At 42.5% G+C, this 21,245-nt stretch overlaps 1 protein-coding gene across 1 annotated transcript in view; it reads left to right on the top strand.

Moving 5' to 3' along the window:
- LOC125305544 (plectin-like) overlaps positions 1-21,245 on the top strand; it is a 73,008-nt gene that overhangs the window by 8,852 nt on the left and 42,911 nt on the right. The window contains 1 exon segment of the mRNA XM_048260333.1: positions 19,595-19,656. Coding sequence (XP_048116290.1) covers positions 19,595-19,656 — 62 coding nt within the window.

A 21,245-nucleotide genomic window follows, 5' to 3' on the forward strand; every position in this document is an offset into this window, starting at 1 on the left:
AGTGCGTGTGTGGACTTCGTCTTTTTCACATTTTGCTCGTCCAGCTGTAGGGAACTCTAGCTGCCAGTCTTTTTTTAAAAAGGGTTGGAGCCCAACCCCTCTTCACTCGCAGACGTTCCTCGCGCTACAACCTCCTCTCACCACCACCACCCACCCCTACTACCCCCAACCCACCCCACCCCACCCCTTTCACCCCACCCCACCCCATTCACCCCATGCTATCCCACCTGTCGCTGCGGTCGGTCTCCTCTCGGGTCTTATCTTGCTCCTAATGCCGGCAAGCCCCCCTGAAAACGTGCTCCCCGCCCTGGTGGTTTTGGGGCACGCTGTCACCCTGCTAGCTGTGTGGCGCTCACGGATGTACCGCAGACAAGGTAGGACACCTTGTTTGGGGAGAGGTGGAGGTTGAGGGAGGGTTGGCGTCTTTCTGTTTGTATTCCTGTATGAGGTAGAGTCCAGGTCACCTTCAGTGCAGAGCATAGTTTTAAAGGTTAGGTTTGCAGTGTGCTGGTCTTCTCACTGCTTTCTCCCTGTGAGTGTGTGTGTGTGTGTGTGTGTGTTTTACTCTCAAGGGACTGAGATTAAGTCTTTGAGTCCTGGATGGTCAGGTGGTTGGAAAGAGGAGTGGCTGCAGGACTCTCATATCCGAGAGATAGCTATCCTCCTCTGCCTGTTATCAGAGAGCTTTTTGCACTGTTTGATCCACGTGCCTGCCATCTGCTGTTGTTTTCCACGCCAGATGTTTGCAGATACATTATTCTAGCTCTCCCTTTTAGTCAATATTAGCACATGCAATGGTGGATCGTACACATCCTGTTTATGTGCTCACTTGTCAGCTGATGTCTGGCAAAAGTATGGATTTAATAGAAAGGATATCACTTCTCAGCTGATATCTGCCAATAGCATACTGTAGATTGAATAGAAATAAAGGGGATTTTCCTGTCTAGTTTATGTGCTCTACGCCCCTGCCTTAAAACAGATGGATGTTTAAGGTCAGGACCATAGCTAAGTGGTGACTGAATCCCTATCAGCCAGTTTATCTGCACCCCACCCACCGTCCTGTATGTCCACCACTGTCTGCACTGGACTGGTTCTGACTCCAAGCCTGAGCCACGTTTGTCAAGTGTCTGACCTTTCTGCAGCTGCAATGGGCTTAACTCATTATTTCCGTGCAGCACAGACCTCTGATCTAGCAGGTTTCATGTTGCCATGTTCCGTGATCGGCGGCAATGCCAGAGAGAAAGCTTGTAGCTTATGTGTCCTGTCAGAGAGGACCCCAAAACTTTGGATGTAGCTTTAAGTTTAGGTTTGTGGGGATGAATGTGAACATGACGTTTAAACTTGTCTGGCAACTTTTTTTTTTAGCCTGGTAATGTTATTGTGTTATTTGGCTCCAGTTGAATGAGAGACTAAACATGTTGTCTCAAGTGTGTCTGGTAATGAATGGAATGATAATCTTTCCTCATTGAGTACGGCAAGGCAGAGAAACAGGATTCACTCAAGATGAACTTCACATGGCTGAAAGAGATGCAGAGATAAGAGAAAGCCACAGGTGTTGCCTGATCTTCGGTGAGGTCTTCACTTAGATGATGTGACCATATAGACTTTTCCTGATCTTCAGTGAGGTCTTCACTTAGATGATGTGACGATATTGACTTTTAATTTTGAAATTAGGAGAAGTAACATCTAAAGGGGATGATCAGGCAACTTTTTTGTGCAATGTTGGTGGGAAACCACATAATTGGTTCCACTTGTTCTATTTGTATGACCATAATAATTTGCTTACGGATGTTTTTCATGTTCTCCAGGAAGTGGAGGGAAATGTCAACATCATTGGCAACGTGCCTGATCAGTAAAACTCTGGAATGTACAGCAGCATTGCTCAAAAAGTTGCCTTGTGTGTCATCAGCTTCAGACCTCTTTTTCACAAAGAAATCAACTAGAAGACAAAATTATATTTCCTAACGGTAATAGAGAGAATCCAAGCAGAAAACCAACATCACACAACAGACCTCAAACATGCATGGGTTCATCATGCAGGAATGTTCAAAATTCACTGTGACTTGAAAGAAAAATAAATATGACCCCCAAAAAAAAAAAAAGGCTAATCACCAATTATCAATAATGAATCTGTTTTTATCATGGATGCAATTTGCAATAGGTTTACAGACAGTGAATAGTGTTTTGCACAGTATGCAATCCTGTTTAACTGCTCTACCTGGAAAGTCTTTAGTTTTGGGTGAGACCGAGAGAGCAAGGCATCCTGCAGGACACCTCGCTGGGTCTTGGTTCATATCTTGAGCGTTAAGCATGATGGGACATGCACTATCACCCTTCACTCAAGTTTCACAACCATACCAGCAATAGTTCACTACATAGACATTGTTAATGTAAGTGTAAGCTATGCCTGTATACTGTATACTTTATTGGAAGTATAACGTTTTGATTTTATAGTTCATAGTTCATTTTGGGATGATATCTCTATTCCAAAGCTGAAAGATTAGTGGATGTTATCTTCTGTAGAGTTGACTTTGACTTCCCCAAGGAAAGAAATAGGGACCATTAATGGACTATTACATAATCAGAATGTGTGAACTGCTCATATATTTCTTGGACACACTCCTGGCAAATTCTCCTGAGTTTACAGCCATGTAGAGTTTTATGGAGCTTCACCTGTCCTTTATTTTCCCAAGGACAAAAAATTTCCTCATGAAACCAAGATTTCACTCACCACAGTGACTGTAAATTCTACACACTATGGTACAGCAAAAAAAAAAAAAAAGAACTTTGGAATGGAAAGTTCCAGAAACTCAGGACAAACACAGAACAGATTTGGTGTCCACTCGGGGGAGAGTAAATCATTCCGACACAACACTTCTACTACTGTCTAAGTGTTGGTTTTGGACGAGTTTTAATGTCCTTTGGGGTTTTAGATAGATTGGGCATTGGCGCTGGCCAGAGAACTCTGGGGTCGTAATGGCCATCATGGGACAGTCTGTGTCTCTGAGGCTGTATTTCACTGGGAGAGAGGGTACGCATCCGGCCCACCGCTCAGAGTTTATTTTTACCTTTTGGCGTCTGCCATTGGGGTCCTTACTATCCAGCACAGTTGTGCGCAACAATATCCAACCTTCCACTACTAAATGTGTCCAGTCTAAATCCACATGTACAGTAAAGTGGAATTGCTTTTATTTGTTATGTAAATCAGGTATTTATTTATCCCCAAAACATGTTTTCTGACTGTTCACCATCTGAGATCTGCTTTCTCAGCAGATTGGCATAAGCGCCATGCACGTGAACGTTTAATGTGATGTTAGAGGAGGACTCAAGGCACGGATCATGTTCCAATGTGCTACGATCATTAATATTTACCAAAACAGAATGGTTGGAAACAGTGTTGCATGCAACATTCCAAGACAGAGATGAGGGCTTTCCACTTAGCCAAGTGACATCCATGATGATTTTACACAAACAGACAAGACAGTTTCCTCTGGCACACTTGTATAAGCTTAGCTTGTTTCCTTTGTTATGATATAAAAATGAAATACAGTATAAAATACCAATAAATAACTTTTAAATGTCGTAATTGCCTTCCTTCAAGAGTGCTGTTGCTTATTAGATAATTCTAGACTCTTGCACTGTACATAGCGCACAGTTCTATTACTTTTTGAGCAAACAAGAAGTTGTATTGTCGCCCAAAAGGTCCCCACATGGCTAACCAGCCATGGCCCACTGGTTAGCACTCTGGACTTGTAACCGGAGGGTTGCCGGTTCAAGCCCCGACCAGTGGGCCATGGCTGAAGTGCCCTTGAGCAAGGCACTTAACCCCTCACTGCTCCCCGAGCGCCGCCATTGTAGCAGGCAGCTCACTGCACTGGGATTAGTGTGTACTTCACCTCACTGTGTGTTCACTATGTGCTGTTTGTGTTTCACTAACTCACTGATTGGGTTAAATGCAGAGACCAAATTTCCCTCACGGGATCAAAAAAGTATATATACTTATACTTATATACACATTCTACGCTTGGCTATTCTTCACTGGTGACCTTTTGTCCGTCTTATTGAATATTCATTCAATGGATGGTCCCTCTTTCTTGTCAATATTTGCTTTGGGTTTGTAGGCAGGGGATGTGAATAATGAGACTTAAACACACACACACACACACATACACACACACACACATACAAACACAGATCGGTATCACGTACGTTTGAGTAAAGACCAAACTGTGAATTATGACTGCGCGACTGTTTACCTCGAGGATGATTCCATGTGCAGTATAGTAAAGGCACAAAATGATCCAGTGTCACACCAGCTGCTCCTTATACAAAATGTCGAGTCTCAAATCCAGGGCGTTCACTTTACCTTAGAACAAGCGATCACAGAGTTCTCACACTCACTCTCACAAAGGCACACAAGCGACTCTCTCTTTTGTCAAAGCTGTTTTATCTTTAAATGTGAAGAATTACTGTTGTGGGTTCTCACTGTCTTTGATGTGTATAGGAACTGAGTAGCATTTACTGTAGATCATACTGTAAACAACACTGTTGCAATGACAAGCTAAGGTTAATAACATGCTCCGTTCATCTCGTTTGATGTTAACAAAAGGTACCACAGTCAGTGTCGTCTACACCTCTTATCAGGAGCTGTGCTAAAATGGCAAAAAGAAAGATTGTGTGACGTTTTTTATGGTGCAGCAGTTCAAGAGTTTAAGATGATTAAAAAGCCAATGCAGTGCAAATGGACTTTAAATGTGGTTTCGGAACTGATTTTGAATATGGGCGCATTGGGGTCTATCACTGGTCTCTGGAGAAAATGCTGTCGGATGGCAAGAGCAGTTCTGTCAAAGAGGTTGACCCTTGACATTCTTTGCATCAGTTGTACACTATTATAAATCTCTTTAATGATCATTTCATAGTGCCATAGCATAGTAGGCTGTCATAACTGTTAGTACAAGTTACAAGTCTTCCGGACACTATATTTCTGTTTTCAAGTAATTTTTGTAGATTTTTAAATGTTTTTTATGCTGTTAACATTTTACGTATGAAGTCTTAACAACAATCCAAATAGCCTACACAGTGGACTAAATTAAGAATAATTAGCAAACTATTAGTAAATTAAGAATAATTAGCAAAACATAACTGAATATGCTAGTCAATATTCCTTGCTGTCACAATGCCAAGCAGGTTTAGCCTCAAGGTGAGTGTGGGGAGCCCCGTTATAGAGGATATTTGCATTACAGTAAAACGATATGGGTGGGGCTTAGATGTGTAAAAGGCTGAAAGGTCTGTAATGGGCTGTGACTTGGACTTGGATCTGTAATTGGTTACTCTTCTTTCCTCATTCTCCCTCATGTGAGCATGTTTTCCTGCTCTTAAACGACAGTCACATGAAATATGGCGACCGGAACATCCTCATCTCCAAGCGATGCATTTTATGAAATATGTAAAATCGGTACATATCATGAACGGGAAAATTATTTACACGAGATTAGCCGTGGGGAAAGGACCGAATGGCTTTTCAGGAAGATGTGCTGCACAGGTGAGTGGCAGTGTGTAGTGGAGGCGGAGTTCAGGCCAGAAGGGGGTGCTCTGAAAGATCACATGCAATAACAGTGGCATGTGTGTCTGCTTTGAACTCTTTTCCATGTTTAATGCTATTTACAAGAGCAATAAACACAATTTTACAGTTATGCACATACAACTTAAACAAAAAAGCAAACATGTAAACAAATAAAAAAAATAAGTTACCCTGCTTTAAAATTAAGTGCATTTGAACAAGGCAGTTATACTCTACTTAGGCCAATTGTCCAAAAATCAAAAGTTAATTGACAGCCTAAATGATGTGGTGTCACAATGTAGAAACCAAACCACGGTCTAAACAAAAATATTTAAACACACTGACCTACTGTAGAAACGAAGCCATGGTATAAACAAAGATAGTCAAACACAACAACAACGATGCAATATTGAAACCAATCCATGGTATGAACAAAAATATTTAAACACTAAAACAAAGATTCAATTACCATGCTGTCAACATAGTCAAGGAAATTGCTGCCTCAAGATAATTTACATTCAAATCATTCATAATTTAGATTAAAATCATAACATAACGTATCATAGCTCTAGGATTTGTATAGACAGGAAGGGCAAACACAGTGAAAGAAAGAGTTGGATGCTGTTATTCAGAGAGGCCACACAGCATTTGCTAATTGTCCTAGACTGGGGTCCATGTCTTGAAGGGGAAGTTTCTTTGATTGCTTCCAGCTGCGTCATGTCTAATCCTGGGGCCCTGAGAGGCCTCTGTTTTAAACTCTCAAATGACTCCCATGCAGTTGAGGCCAGTCAGGTATGTTCAGACTGTGCCATTTAATTTATCTATTTATTTATAAGGACAACACACATTCATTAACATTTTTTGTAAAATGTGCAAGTGTTAGCCAGCCGGCTAATTTTCTACTGTAGTCCTTTGGCAAGATGTTATGAGAACCGTCAATTGACTTGGCCAGTTGTTCCCAGATGCCAAGTCAGCAATAGAGTCTAAAGAAAAGTGTTAAACATACAATGCATCTGTAGATGTGCCTTTTCCATCATGTAGGTGTTTTAGCTGTCGACAAAACTCAGTGAAGAAGGAAGTTGAAGAGCCCAAAACTATAGTGCTGTCCAGTGCTAACTTTAGTTTTTATGCATAGGCCTAGCATTTTACTTCATATTTTAGAAGGCTTTGTGAAGGGAACCACTATATGTGGACACAGCGTGCCAAAGTGAGATTTTATGGTTGTATGTGTGACGTACCAGCTGAGGCAGTTAGGCAGGGGTGTTTTACTGGGAAAGGATTGCACTTTTCAGCGTGAGTCATTTGTACTTCCTGATGATTTCAACACATTGTCATATGGGTGGGTTAGGTGTGGCATGCATGTACAGTATATGCATATTGATTCAAGAATGTAGTTATACTAAAGTGGGTGTTTAGTACTTTCCAGAGGTGGAAAGTAACGAAATACATTTACTCACGTTACTGTATTGAGTAGTTTTTCTGTGTATTTTGTATTTTTTAAGTAGTTTATAAAATCGGTATTTTAAATTTTACTTGATTACTTTTTAAGTGAAGTATTGTACTTCGCTACATCAAAAATCCCATCCGTTACTTGAGTAAAAAAAAAAGTTAAGACTAACGAAAACAGAAAGGGAGAGAAAAAAAATCGCGCCCTAAACCACTAGCCTAGTGATAATGATCAGCATGTAGCCTACAACAGGACATGAATCAAGCTGACGCCATGCAGTCTTTCTGAAAGTGATGAAGATGGAGCTGGATCACGAGATGCATCAGATTAGCCTAACCTATGAAAGTGTATTTTCCGCTATTCCAATGGGTTGTCTCAGTTCGTTTTAGCACCAATGATTGCGGAGATATTTAAGCAAACACCATGGGATTTTTGTGTTTTGGCGTTTGTGCTCACCTTTCTTTGGAAAGAAGTTTATTAGCAGTTGTTTCCCCTCATTTTGGTGTCTCTCTTTTTCCTGTTTTGGCCTTTGTTTTTAGTAACCTGACTTGGCTTTCTTGGAGAAAGACATTGCACCAGCACCAAAACAATTAGCGGTCCACTACTAGCGATGCTCGACTAAATAAACAAAAGATAGACTACCTTATGAATCGTGCAGGCGGACTAAACCATTTAGCTCTTTAGCAAGGGAGAGTGAGAGTGACCTTAGACAGTTTTCACTGTATACAAAATCCAGTCAGTCAAACTTTACATTTCGTCTGACATTCATTTTTACATTTAATTTTGAAGTTAAAATATTCAGGTAAAATAAATATATGGTGGAAATAAGTATTGAACGCTTATTTATTTTTTTTCAGTAATTTCCAGTGTTTCCATGTTAAACTTCCAGTGAGTCTATTCGAAATTTTCACCACACATTATATTAACAAACATATAGGCCTAAAAAATCCAAACATAAGAGTTTTGTGTATTAAAGTGGAATGAGACAGGAAAAAAGTATTGAACGTGCCTACTGAAATTTCTTCAATACTTTGTGGAAAAGCCTTTGTTTGTAAAGACAGCTTCAAGACATTTCCTGTATGACAAAACTTATTAGTCGCAGTATCAGGTGTGATTTTGGTCCATTGTTCTAAACAGATTCCAGGGGTCCCTCTTGTGAATCCTGATCTTTGGTTCCAGATTACTTCCAGAACTGTTTAATTGAATTTAATTGAATTGGCTGCCTTCAAGTCTTTCTGGAGCTTTCTCCAAGTGGTCCTTGGCTCTTGGAATTGACTATCCTTCTGACTCCCTGGTCAAATATTATTGAGGAGATCCTGTGCCCTGTGCCGGTTGATGATGCAGTGATGTTTCTTCCACTTGGAGATAATGGCTCCCATGCTGCTTACTGGAAGATTCTGAAATTTTGAAATGCATCTGTAACCAGTTTCATTGATATATTTAGCAACAATAAGGTTGCAAAGGTCTTGGGAGAGCTTTTTGCTTTTATCCATCATGAAATGTTTCTTGTGTGACACCTTGGTAATGAAAAACCTTTTTATAGCCCATTAATATGTAAGCTACTAACCAAGCTTATATTAATTTGCGCAGATAGAAAGGATAACTACTCTCTAGCTACTTACAGATTCCAGCTCGTTCCTTCCCTTTCCTTGCCTTAGTGCTTTTTTTCTTAAGCGTGTTCAATACTTTTTCCTTGTGTTATTCCACTTCATTACACATGACTCTACTTATGGAGTTGTTTGGATTTTTTATGTGTGGATTACCTGAGTTATTACTAATGCCTGATGAAAATGTTGTGCCCCCTGTATTCCACTTTTCAAGGGCCCTCTCCTCCATTGCCCTATACTTCCCACTTTCCCCCCCCAGTTTGACGCCCTTTAATCTGCTGAACCTTCTGCTCGTTTCCAAATATAAAAAAACTCTGCAACTCAACATTGGCCTGCCTGTCTCAGCTGCCTGTGAGGGGCTTTTTAGTTGTGCTGGATTACTGTTCACTGCAAAGCGACCCAAGGATGAGTGCAACTAACTTTGAAAATCAACTACTGCTCAAACTTAAAGGAGAACTCAAGTTTGCAAGTACCTCCACTCGGCGGCCATATTGCAACACTTTTTGGGCACTTATCGTGCATCTATTTCCGCAGAAATGCATGTGCGTAAGGCTTCACGACACCGATCTTGCTCCAGCAGCGAGATCACAACAGATGATTGGCATGATGTCTTCACAGCACACCACATGATTGGCTCAGTGTATTTTACAACACACCACATGATTGGCTCAATGTATTCACATGTCAACGTTTTGCCGTGGAAGGGTTGTGATATGTGTAGACAACTGCCATATTGGCGTTACAAACTAACCCCATGCATTACTATGGAGGAACTAAGTAACTTTTACTTAAAGTACATTTTAAATGAACTACTTTTTTCTTTTACTTGAGTACATTTTCAGATCGGTATTTTAACTTGTACTTGAGTAATATTTCATCAAGGTATTGGTACTTTTACTTGAGTACAATATTTTCATACTTTTTCCACCTCTGGTGTACAAATGATTTATGTCAAGTCAAGTCAAGTCAAGTCAGTTTTATTTAGTATAGCGCATTTAACATGCACAAAGTGCAACCCAAAGTGCTCTACATACAATACATTGACAAAAAATCAAAGACAATAAGACAAAAAAATGCCAGACGGACCCGGCAGTAGTCGCCAGCGTTGACACCAGATGACAAAAACATTTTAAAAAAATAACAAACACAAAAGATGCGGACGGGTATTAGTAATAGCGTTCCGTGACACTAAGACATACAAGACAGGCAACACAGAAAATTTAAAATAAATAAATAAAATAATAATAATCATGTTAAAATTAGTCCAATTTCCAACCGGCTGAAAAAGTCCAAGGGCAATGATGACCCGCGTGAAACTGCCAATGCAAGACCAACAAAGATCTTTCACTGCAACTCAGAGAATTTAGCCCTACTGGCAGTCTGGATAGCAGAACACCGGAAGAACAACAGTCTGAAGTCATGATGGGCGATCTTCCTGCTGATCAGCAACTGGACGTTAGCAAGACGTTTGTTGCTTCTCCCGACGTCGCCATCAGAGCTCCCCACGTCAGCACTCAATCCAGACTGCAGGCACCCAGCGTCAGAGGCTATCGTTAATGTTAGCGTTATGGCAGCTCGCAGGTCAGCCGCCAGCCTTCGGTGGCGTGGCTGCTGCAGATCTCTCGCAGAGTAGGCCCATTGCCCTGAGCAATCTTTCCGTCCAGACGAGTCCAGACAGAGGATGTGCAGCATCAGATGGAAGAGGGACAGCTAGCTTCATGTGACATATGCAATAGGTTATAAGCTGAACAAAATAAGGAATAGAGTAAGTACTTTGTAAAGACTAGCAATCTTATGTTGTTGAAAAGGAAGTATGCTGGGTTCACTCATTCTATGAATATGTAGTCATTAAAGTGCATCACTGCTTTATGCATTGTATCGCCATCTAGTGGCTAGTTAGTCAAACTGTTGTTCATACACCAGTCTGAGATGTAAGTCAGCAGTTTGCATAATTTAAGTGGAAATACTGAGGTCATGTAAACATGTAATTATCTATGCTGTAGCTCATTATATATAGTAGATTAGTTCATGTACTTTATCAGTGTGTCAGTAGATTTGGTGTCACTCCTTTCCTAGGATGTGGAAAGAATTTCTGTTGTAGGGAGATACCCACCCAGTCATTCAAGACCAGTAGCTTGATTTCTAAAAATACTCCCATGAGCAAGGCAGCACATACAGCTTCTGTAGCCATGGCGACATGGTGTTTTGGGTACATTGCTACCGTAGTTCTTCTTATATTTCTTTTTTCTCTCCCCAAAGCCAAGGCCAACACTCCACAACATCAGATTTAGCCATCAGGCCCCAGTCTGATTTTTTTCTTTTCTTTTACAGCATTTATAAAACTGTTTGGGGAAGGACAAGGAAATGAAAACCTCCTTGTGACATTTCAGACGTTTTCATAAATATTGTATTCCGAGCTTTTGGTGTAACCTCAGGAAAAATATATTAAATGTTCTACTCCCCTTTCCAAACAAACAAAAAAAAAACTTTCATCTGTGAGCAACTTAGGAATTCAGAGAAGAAAAAAAATATGTCTGTTTCATGGCCAGTAGAGGGAGGTAGTATTCTTTTGGCCAGCCTCCTGATCCCCAAACTTTCAGGTTGAGACCTGTGAGTGGTTTATTTATGATGTGCTGATATGTTCTAGATTAAACTATCAGCATGCAAATACGTGTGGGGGCTTTCCATGCTTGGACAAAGTTTGTGTGTGTTTGTGTATGTGTTTGTATCTGTTTGTGTGTGTGTGTGTGTGTGTGTGTGTGTGTGTGTGTGTGTGTAGGGAGAGAGAACAGTTTGACTTTCAACATTTCATCTGCTAAGGTTATCAGTTTGCCACTGAGCCCCTAAAGTTAAATTAAGATTTGACTTCATCCTCAAATCCCTGTCTGTCATTGACTTCAAAAACCCCCTTCAGATATGAAAGGAAACTGTGCCACCCATCGGCGACCCCATAGCTCTGAGACAAAGAGCCAAAGCTGTGCTCTATCAGGACCTCCCGAGGGTTGGGGTATTTAGACTGATGGTGAAAGGTTCTAAAGGTTGTCCGAAATGTCACGTCTTTTATTTACATCAAAGCATTTCATGAATGTTTCGCAAAATGGAAATTATTGCTTATTGTTGCAGTTGTAGATATGTTGTAGTTTTTTTTTATGTAAATGTTCTCATCTAAGATGACCCATATAATAAATGTAAAAAGTCAGAGGCAAAACTATCGATTGCAAATGTCTTCAATGTTCACTGTGGGATGACATTTTTTTAATGAATATGTTAGAATCCAGCTTCACTAGCTGTCTGCTGGGAATAATATCTGCTCCGTTTCAACATGCAGGAGAGGACAGGGTGTGTCACCTGCACACACACACACACACACACACACACACACACACACAGAGCTGAAATGCACTTCATCTTGTCTTCTTATTATATTAGCATTCCAGGGCCTTTGGGTGGGGTACGCTACACAGCACAGGCCGCCACATGCTTAGTGAGGATGAGGGATGATGTGTGTGTCCAGATTTTGAGAGCAGGTAGCTCCCCCTGGCTGAAGGGAGGGGTCGGTGACACACCCTAAGCTGGAATGCACAAGAGGGCGGCCGCGCCCAGCCTTCTTCCAGAACACTTGACGGTTATCACAGCACCCGCTGACAGAGTCAATCCTTTGTTCGGGTCTCTCTATCTGTTTTCTTTGGAAGTAGACTCAGTAGGAGTCTGAACAAGCTGCGAAGAAGCCTCTCACTCTGTTTTTAAGTTTTAGGACACTTAGTACAAACACAGATCGGGGGCCCATGATATAAACAGTTATGTGTTTCCCTTTGAAGTCTTAATGCTTTGTATGATGGATTGATTGTAGTATAATTTAGATCTGATCTGATAATTCAAGTTTATGCTACATGATTTTGAATGAACTTTTCCCATATTCTATTTTTAGTGTAGAGAAATATCCACTAATAGCTGTGGTAACTTATATCTGACAGAGAATAGCCAATCAATCAATCTGGCCTGTGAGAGAAAGCGTAATGGTCCAGTGAGTGTGTGTGTGGGTGTGTGCGTTTGCGTGTGTGTGTGTGTACTGTATGTTCGAGTGTGTGTCTCTGTGTGTGTGTGTGTGTGTGTGGGTGTGTGTGTAATGAAGCGCTAAAACTTTGAAGGAAAACCCTGGTTGTGTAGAGAGAGTGCCTCTGGGTCCCTCCCTTCTCTTTCCGACCGAATGACGCACGCAAAACACCAGGCACGCACCAAGCGAAAACATTGGGGGACGCACGCCTGAAGAAGCACTGATCAGTTATTACCCCAGCCCAGCATGTGATTTTCAGGCGCAAAATGTTTTCATCCCACCCCCCCCCTCCCCCCAGTGCGTCCCGCAGAGCGCTAACTGCGCTGCCAGCTGGTTTTTGAGGTGACTGGATTAGTGAGCAGGATAAGGACCGCTTGAGGACATGTGTAACGGGACGTCTTTTTCACATGCTCACACACACACACGTACGCACACGCATACATACACACACACACACACATGCAGCTACAGTATGGGTCTAAGATGTTCTACTCTATCTGACATTAAAGAATGGCTGTGGCGGGGTTGCCTATGTCTTTTTCACATGCTCACACACACACACGCACGCACACGCATACATACACACACACACACACACACACACATGCAGCTACAGTATGGGTCTAAGATGTTCTACTCTATCTGACATTGAAGAATGGCTGTGGCGGGGTTGCCTATGGTTAAGCCTCCGCTGTGAATTCTCCCATAAGGGTGCTGATTGAGATGATGTCACTGCATGGTATACAGTACTTAGAGCAGTGGTCCCCAAACTTTTTCTTCCGAGGGCCAGCTCACTATGCCTGGCTCTAAGAGAGGGCCAGAGATTCGGAGTATATTAGTAAACATAAATAGCTTAGTGCTGTGAACAACAAAACAGCGCCAAAACAACCACCAGTGGACAAAAAGAATATTACATGTGTACTGTTAAGACTCGCCATAGAGAATGAATGGGGGAAATTACGGAAGTTATAGTTTGACGATGTACTCCCATGCGGGCCAGATGCTATATACCGCGGACATGTTTTGGGGGGCCACCCAAAATGAGGTGGCGGGCCGTAGTTTGGGGACCGCTGACTTAGAGGGACAGGGCCATGACTCTGACAGTTTACAGCTATGTGGGAATACCCTGACAACAGGTTGTTGTTGCCCTTAGGGTCCTCTGATAAAGTGAGGGCTATCAGGTGGCCTATAAAACACCTGCAAGCTGCATAGAAAAGAAGTTAAAGCAAGCTTCCCTAACAACATGATTAAGTTACATATCAACAAGCGTCTAGTTGAGAACCAGACCAAACAGCAAGAGCAAAATCTGCAATTCCAGGCACTGACACAAAACATAATGACTACCTTGTCATCTGTTTGTTTGCTGTTCATTCCATGTTGAAACATGCAACAAGTGCCTTGTGAGTCTGACTTCAGAGATTACTTCATTGCTCTGAACTTGTTGCATTTATATCATTGTGACCAGTGATCTAGAATGACTATGGTTATAGCAAGCGTAGCAAAGTTATGTCGTTTTTTTATCTTAAGTAAATGTTTCTCACAACCATAAACAGAGTGTTATATCTCATCTCTGTGTGAAGGCGTTGAAGATATGGGAATTGATATGATCTCACATCATGCCCGTCAGCTTAGACAGAGTGAACCACGGAGATAGACGCTCTAAACTGCACTGGAGGCTCTCACACTTTCCCTCTTGCCTTGTCTACGCTGCCAACTCCTTCATTCCTTAGCTTGTAAATACAAGATACAATACAGCACCTTTAAGTTACTATTGAGGGTGTGTCTGTCCACATTTGTGCAAGCGATATCAAATAACACACACACACACACACACACACACACACACACACACACACACACACACACACACACATATACACACACACACACATTTTAATCACATCTAGTCACTCTCCTCATCTCAAGTCTGTGCAAGTATTTTCAGGAGCTGCACCTTCATCTTAAAATGGTTGACTGTAAGGCATTGCTTTCCTCAAGACTCAGGGAGCTGGGCATTAGGTGCATGGCTGTAGGTCGGGTGTTAGATACTCTGATTTCTGTCAGCATCTGCACCTCCGATGGGGGCTTATGCGAATGAATGGGAATGGGATTTCATCACACCCGCAACCACTGTTTCTCAGCCCACCCATGTTACCCCCTCATCAAGCTGTCACCCAGCCCTGCCTCTCCACTCACCATCATGTGCCAAATTTGCTTTGTCTTTCATCGTGACCTGCTCTCAGAATAGTGTCTACAGGGCAGAGTCATGCTTTTCTGAACAATCCGGTGCCATGAGAAGCAAATCCTTTAGTTGCCATCTTAGACTCAGCAGGATGAAATTGCGCTCAGAGAGACCAATGCTTTTTGCCTTTCCGTTTTTTTTTTTGAAATTATAGGCAATTTTAGCCATCCCCAAAAAAGAACACTGAAAGAACATTTCCTTTTCCCATAAACTCAGTGGATTGTAACATAAACATTCATAATGACTCACACACTTTTATTCTAGGCTTAGCATGACTGTCACGACTACAACTGCCTTACAGTATCAAAAATCAGCCATTGCTGTCCTGAACAAAAAGGCTCTCTACCCTGCATATTCTTGCCCCATACTCTGTGGTAATGTACTATGTGCAGGGTGTTGACACTATACTACTGGTAAGGTAGAACAGCGTGAGCTGCATGGGCCAGTTGTTTCTCTAGTCTAGTGTGTGTGTCTGTGAGCCAGCGGAGAGTGGGAGTGCTATGGGGTTGGCCAACGCCTCGGCAGCATGTGGGTACCTGATCGGCCCATCCCTCTGCCAGAGTGAGCAACATTTATGTGGCACTGTGGAATGCTGTGAGTCGTTAATGATTAAATACAGTGTGTGTGTGTGTGTGTGTGTGTGTGTGTGTGTGTGTGTGTGCGCGTCTGTGTCTCCGTGTCTTTGCCTGTGAGTCTGCCTCAGTGTGTGTGTGTGTCTGTGCGGCTCTTTGTTTTGAAATTACTTGAGATAAGCTCTTTATTTGAATGACATTGTTTTCTGAAGCACCGGCCACAAATTATGATAAATTATGATACCGGCACAATAATGACTCTCCCTATGAGGTATTAATATTTGAACTGTGAGGGTGTGTACATTTCGTAATCCACAAATTCACTTCCTCTTTTCGCTAGTTCTGATAGACAGCTGTTTGTGCATACGCGCATTCATGTGTGTGTGTGTGTGTGTGTGGGAGAGAGTCCAAAGTGCTTTTGGCTGCTTTTCTGTGTCACCACTGTGTGATTGAGTGTGTAGGCTTGTAAGTGGATGCGTGTTTGTTTTTTGTTTACTGTCTAGAGTGGTCTAGATGTGGTCTTTGCCTGTGTTTGTGTTAGTGACAGTGTATATGGCCGTTTGCAGAAGCTTGGTAACGGAAGAGGTGTGAGGGTTGCCACACCTTGCTTGATCACTTTCCTAACCCCACCTCTTCCATCAGGCTCTGACACACCATAGTGGCAAGGCAAGGCATGGAGAGAGAGAGGAAGAGAGAGAGAGAGAGGGGGGAGGAAGAGGGGTGGGAGGGGTGCTGGCAGCCCTCAGAAAATACTCTTACGCAAACACACACACAAAAACACACAGCTCAGCACATGTACACACACTCTGTATAGCCTAGAGGCACCGTTACCACAGACGAGGGGAAAAAAAACGGATGAGAGAGAGAGAGAGAGAGAGAGAGAGGGCAGATCTGAACCAGGCAAAAAGAAAAAGGGACAACGAAAGAGAAAGAGAGAGAGCGCGAACGAGCACTTGAACCTGATCACACCCACGCGACCGCCATACACTCCACGTTGCCGCCCGCCTCTCTCTCTCATTCAGAACAGAGTCTCATCTGGAAAGGGAGCATCAGAAACGTGCCCTGTGGTTGACACACAGAGAAGGAGACCCACACACTCAGACAGACAAGACATTCACACAGTAACCTAACAGGACCTACAGGAGAGAGAGAGAGAGAAAGCAGACTCTGTGTAGTAGCAGAGTTTATAAAGTAAGACACGCAATTTCGAGAGTATGAGCAGTCAGCAGAAGCACAAGAACAACAATGGCAGGGATAGGACAACCTCGGACGACGGCTTCTACCAAGGGATGCTCAAAGCCATGGATGAGAGGAAAGGTATGACTGAATCGCTCGGTACTATGGGACAGGGCAGAGAGAGTCTAAGCTGAGTGATGCTAAACTAAACTAAACCTAATCTGTGTTTGTTAATGACTTTTGTTGATACTGATTTGGTCCACGGCGTTCTGTTTTGTTAGTTCGGAGTTGGTCAGTATCTCAGTGGATTTACTGGATTTGTGTTGCTGCTTTGAATCTGTCTTGGAAAGTTTTCTTTCCTCTCTCTTTCTTTCTGAGTACAGGGCAGGGTTTATCCTCTGTCTCTCCGTAGCCCACAGGAATGACCTAATTGGTAATTATGTGATATAATGAACTCCCTCATGGTGCTGGCTCTCTGTCGCATCCCAAAATGTGAAAAAAAAAAAAAAATGCTTCACAGCAAATTCAGTGAATTAAGCCAGGGTTCATGGACTCTTAAGTGTGACTTTGAGAAGAATTGTCTGTTCTTTGAGTTAGTTGGATGTGTGGAAGTGGCTGTTTAGTGGAAATTCCCATTTAGTCTCTGTGTATACCTGCTTGAAATTATCAGTGCTTCAGTTCATTCTTAAATTGACATTTGGTGTGAGCTCTCTTGATGTAACGGAGATCACATCGGTGCTGCTCATGGTGGCTTCTTAGGTAGGCTGAACTTTCAACACACTGTGAATGTTAGGTTTGATCTGATTGGTCTACCAGCCACCCAGCAGTAGTCTTTCTAGTCAGTGATCAACTGAAGTTGAAACTGAACTGAAATTGTCATTCTGAGATGACTGCACTGTACATTAACTTCTATAATGTGCTGAACTCGATCAGAGCACAGTCTATGTGCAACAACTTTCATAATTCTGCTGTAAGGCTTTTTATTGGTTGTAAGGCTTATTACTAACTGTCTTCTCCGTGTCTTGTGTAATTCTGTACTTCATGTTTTCACTTGCCTTTTCTAATGTCACTGTGGTCACTGGGGTGGCAGCTCAGATGCTTCAGTCTGGAGGGTTAATGCAATTACTGCCACTTTCTCTCATATTTTTTTTTTTTAAAAATGGCAAATCCCAGTAGTGGAAGTCTCTCTCTCGCTTCCTCAAGGCTCTTGAGGCCATCGCGTCCAAACGGTTTGGTTTGCGCAGGGCCAAATTAGAACTTTGGAACAAGAGCAAATTATATATCTCTTCTTCTCAGGGGAAAGTTCTGTTGGCTTGTGTTGCTCCTGGTTCTGGTGGGTATGCTGGACATCTGCAACTCAGTCGAAAGTGTGTGCTTTCAGTGAGACTATTCATTTCAAATGTTAAATACATACAGAAGAAAGATTCTTCAAAAGTGACTTGTCATATAGCACTTTATCCTTGGTTTGCACAACTCAATTGTAAAGGGTGGAGTCCGTTGTGGATTTAATTGTTTGGTTTAAACATTACCTGTGGCTGATGTAATATGTAGAAGTGTTATTTACTGAGTACACTGATCAAAGGTCACTCTTTGGCTTGTGCTGAGGGAGCCCTTAGCATGTCCCAACTGATGCCTTTGCTGCCATCATATAGCTCATGAAAGTTAAAAAGCTGCTTAAACTAGTGAGATTTCAGAGAGGTCAAAGTTCACTTTCACCAACATTCCTACTGGGTTGCCATAGCAATGATACACCATAACACCATCACAACTGAGCACCAAGCAGTAAGTGTAGCCTGTGGCCATATATTCATTAAATCTGAATCAGCCACATTTCCAGGATATACTTCCCTTAACAACAGGGTGTGTTTTAACAGCCGGTGATTAATGTTATTTTTCATGAGGAAACCCTTTTTATCACATCTTGGTTTACTACCATATTTCTGCATGATTCTCAAACTGCAGGTTGTAGTGTCATTCAGATGAGTCATGACTCAGGCATCACACATTTTTATAACCTTATATCTTGTCATTTGCCTCAGTGTTATGCCTATAATTGAGATTGGAGAGTTTACCGAGATATCAGATGTGCCACTGAGTAGGTCACATGATGTGATGTCCAGGTGTGTCAGAGGTGGTGGTGTGACTCAGACAGAGAAAGAGCTAGCTGTGGGTTGGGGTTGGGTTGGGTAAACGGAGATCAGGTGTTGGCTGTCGGAGTTTTTGTCTCGGAGCATGTCTGTGTGTGTCTGTGTGTGTGTGGCTGCACTGATGCGGACTTGCTAGGGTGAGTTGTTTCCAGGCGGCTTTTCCACTGCCTGGGGCTACTGGGTGTGTCATCGCAGGTCATCCCAGTCTGACATGCTGACAGCCCGTCTTCAGGTCCCTCACCTGTAACACCTCTAAGTCTTCCACTGTTCGGCGAACAGCTCCTTGTTTCCTTGAGATTTGATCTTTCAATAACGAAGCGCAGACTGCTTTGCGCAACCCACAGTAGAGGATTGAAAGCCCAGGGTGCTTTGGCTGGCTCAGCTCTTTCCCCTCCATCCTAAAGTGTTTTTTTTTTCACAAGGCAGAGACACTCCCCCTCTCTAACAATGACTCGCTGCAGGGCTACCAAGTGATAATGACTGGAGGAGAAGCAAGTCTGTGCAAAGTCAACACACTATCATCACCAGACCATGACTCCTCTGTGCCATGACAACTGCTCCTAGGACAGGCAGACAATGGGAGACAGCTGTGTCTGAGGACAGTGTTTAATGCCCCCACCACCACCACCCCCACACCAAAATCTCCCACGAAAAACAAGCCACCCTTCACAAAATATTGTAGTTCAGGCGGTCACCTGTTTCCACCTTTCTCCAGAGAAAGGTGTTGTTGAGTATCTGATGTTGTGGCAAAACTATTTCTAAAACCTTTTACTTTTGTTTCCTTTCCAGATGAGCGGGACCGAGTACAGAAAAAGACCTTCACAAAATGGGTGAACAAGCACCTCATAAAGGTAAACAAATCATCTCAATTTCCTGTTTTCTTCCTCCACCATCAATGCCAGGTGGTTTGACTGTCTTGTAAAATTCCATTTGGCTTTGGAGTGAATCTCCAATCTTATCAACCCTAATGGTTTCTCAGTGACGTAGTCAACCGTTTCACTCAGACCGTTTCTCAGCATCCTGTGTCAAATAAACATCTGTTATCTGGGTTTGAGATAAATCCTTCCGATTGGATCACCATCAACCTCAACATGCAGGTACCACATCAGTCATGGACACGTGTATCCATGGTAACAAAATATTATGACGCTGAACTTCTAGAACCTCAACAAACCCATACTTCTGCACTGAGGTGAGGATGCTGTAGGTGAAAAGCTGCTACTGAAATTGCCCAAAACCACAGCTTAAAGTATGCCTGCTCGTGGGAATTCTGCAAAGAAAAAAGCCACCAACGTAGAAGCTGAACAGAGAACTTGCCCCCATGAGAGGTTCGCTGGGGCTGCAGTCAACATGTCAATTGATCTACCTCAGTCATCACTGACCTCACTCTCTGATGTGTAACAGCAGCAATTAGATAGTTAATTAATCACTGTGCACTCACAATGGGGGAGGGGGCGGGGGTACTGTACATGGGAGACCAAGAGGACGGTTAAAAATGCAAACAGCTCACTCTTGACCTTCTCATTAGCAAAGAAAAATGAATCCCACTGAAGCCACTCCACGAGTATAAATAACCTCGCTGTGTCATTTTTCATTGGATACAATCCCATGGCTTAACCAGAAGTTTATGGGCCTTAGCTTGAGAGGAGGGTGTTCCTTGTTATGCCATTTTTTTCTTCCCCTTAGAACAGAAATAGACCCCATTCATTAAATCAGAGGAACGGAAAGAGTAAAAAAAACAAAATCCCCCTAAATACAAAAGACTATTATCCAATCTATACAAGCATGGCTGAAACGCCAAAGGAACTCCACTCTTGAAATAAGACAAACATGCTCTCTCTTTGCAAGCATATTCTGTGTACATACACTGGGGTGAGTCACAAACATCTGGATTCGCTTTGCTCCTTCTAAAGCGGCCGATTGTGTTGCGGGCAGCGATCCCACTGACTAGGCCAACGGTAGCACATGTGCTCCACAGACGCCTGGATGCGGGTGGCTGTCTACTTGCTTGCCTGCCTGCCTGTCTGGTCTCCCCCAGCCTCTGCCAGAGTTGCGCAGTAATGTCTAGTTGGCTGTAACATTTGCTTGAGCATAGCATATTCAGTGGTGCTCTCCAGGACGTTGAAGGACAAAGCTGGTGTCTTCAGAGACTCAAATGCCAAACATCCCCTCGCATCCCATAAATAGTCGTGAGAATAAACACACATATATATATATATATATATATATATATATATATATATATTTTGACAAAAGGGGGCTGTGTTGTTTGAAAATACAGTTTTGTGAGGTAACATTCCAACAGTCTGCTGTAATTATAGGCAATGCTTTACCCGTTAGAAAGGCACAGAGCAAGTGACTTTGACAAGGTGAAGTTTAACATCATAATGACAAAAAGACCTAAGCAATGTTTGAATAATAAGATATCTTAATTATTTGT

The sequence above is a fragment of the Alosa alosa genome, chromosome 13, assembly GCF_017589495.1.
Source record: "Alosa alosa isolate M-15738 ecotype Scorff River chromosome 13, AALO_Geno_1.1, whole genome shotgun sequence".
Taxonomy (NCBI): Eukaryota; Metazoa; Chordata; class Actinopteri; order Clupeiformes; family Clupeidae; genus Alosa; species Alosa alosa.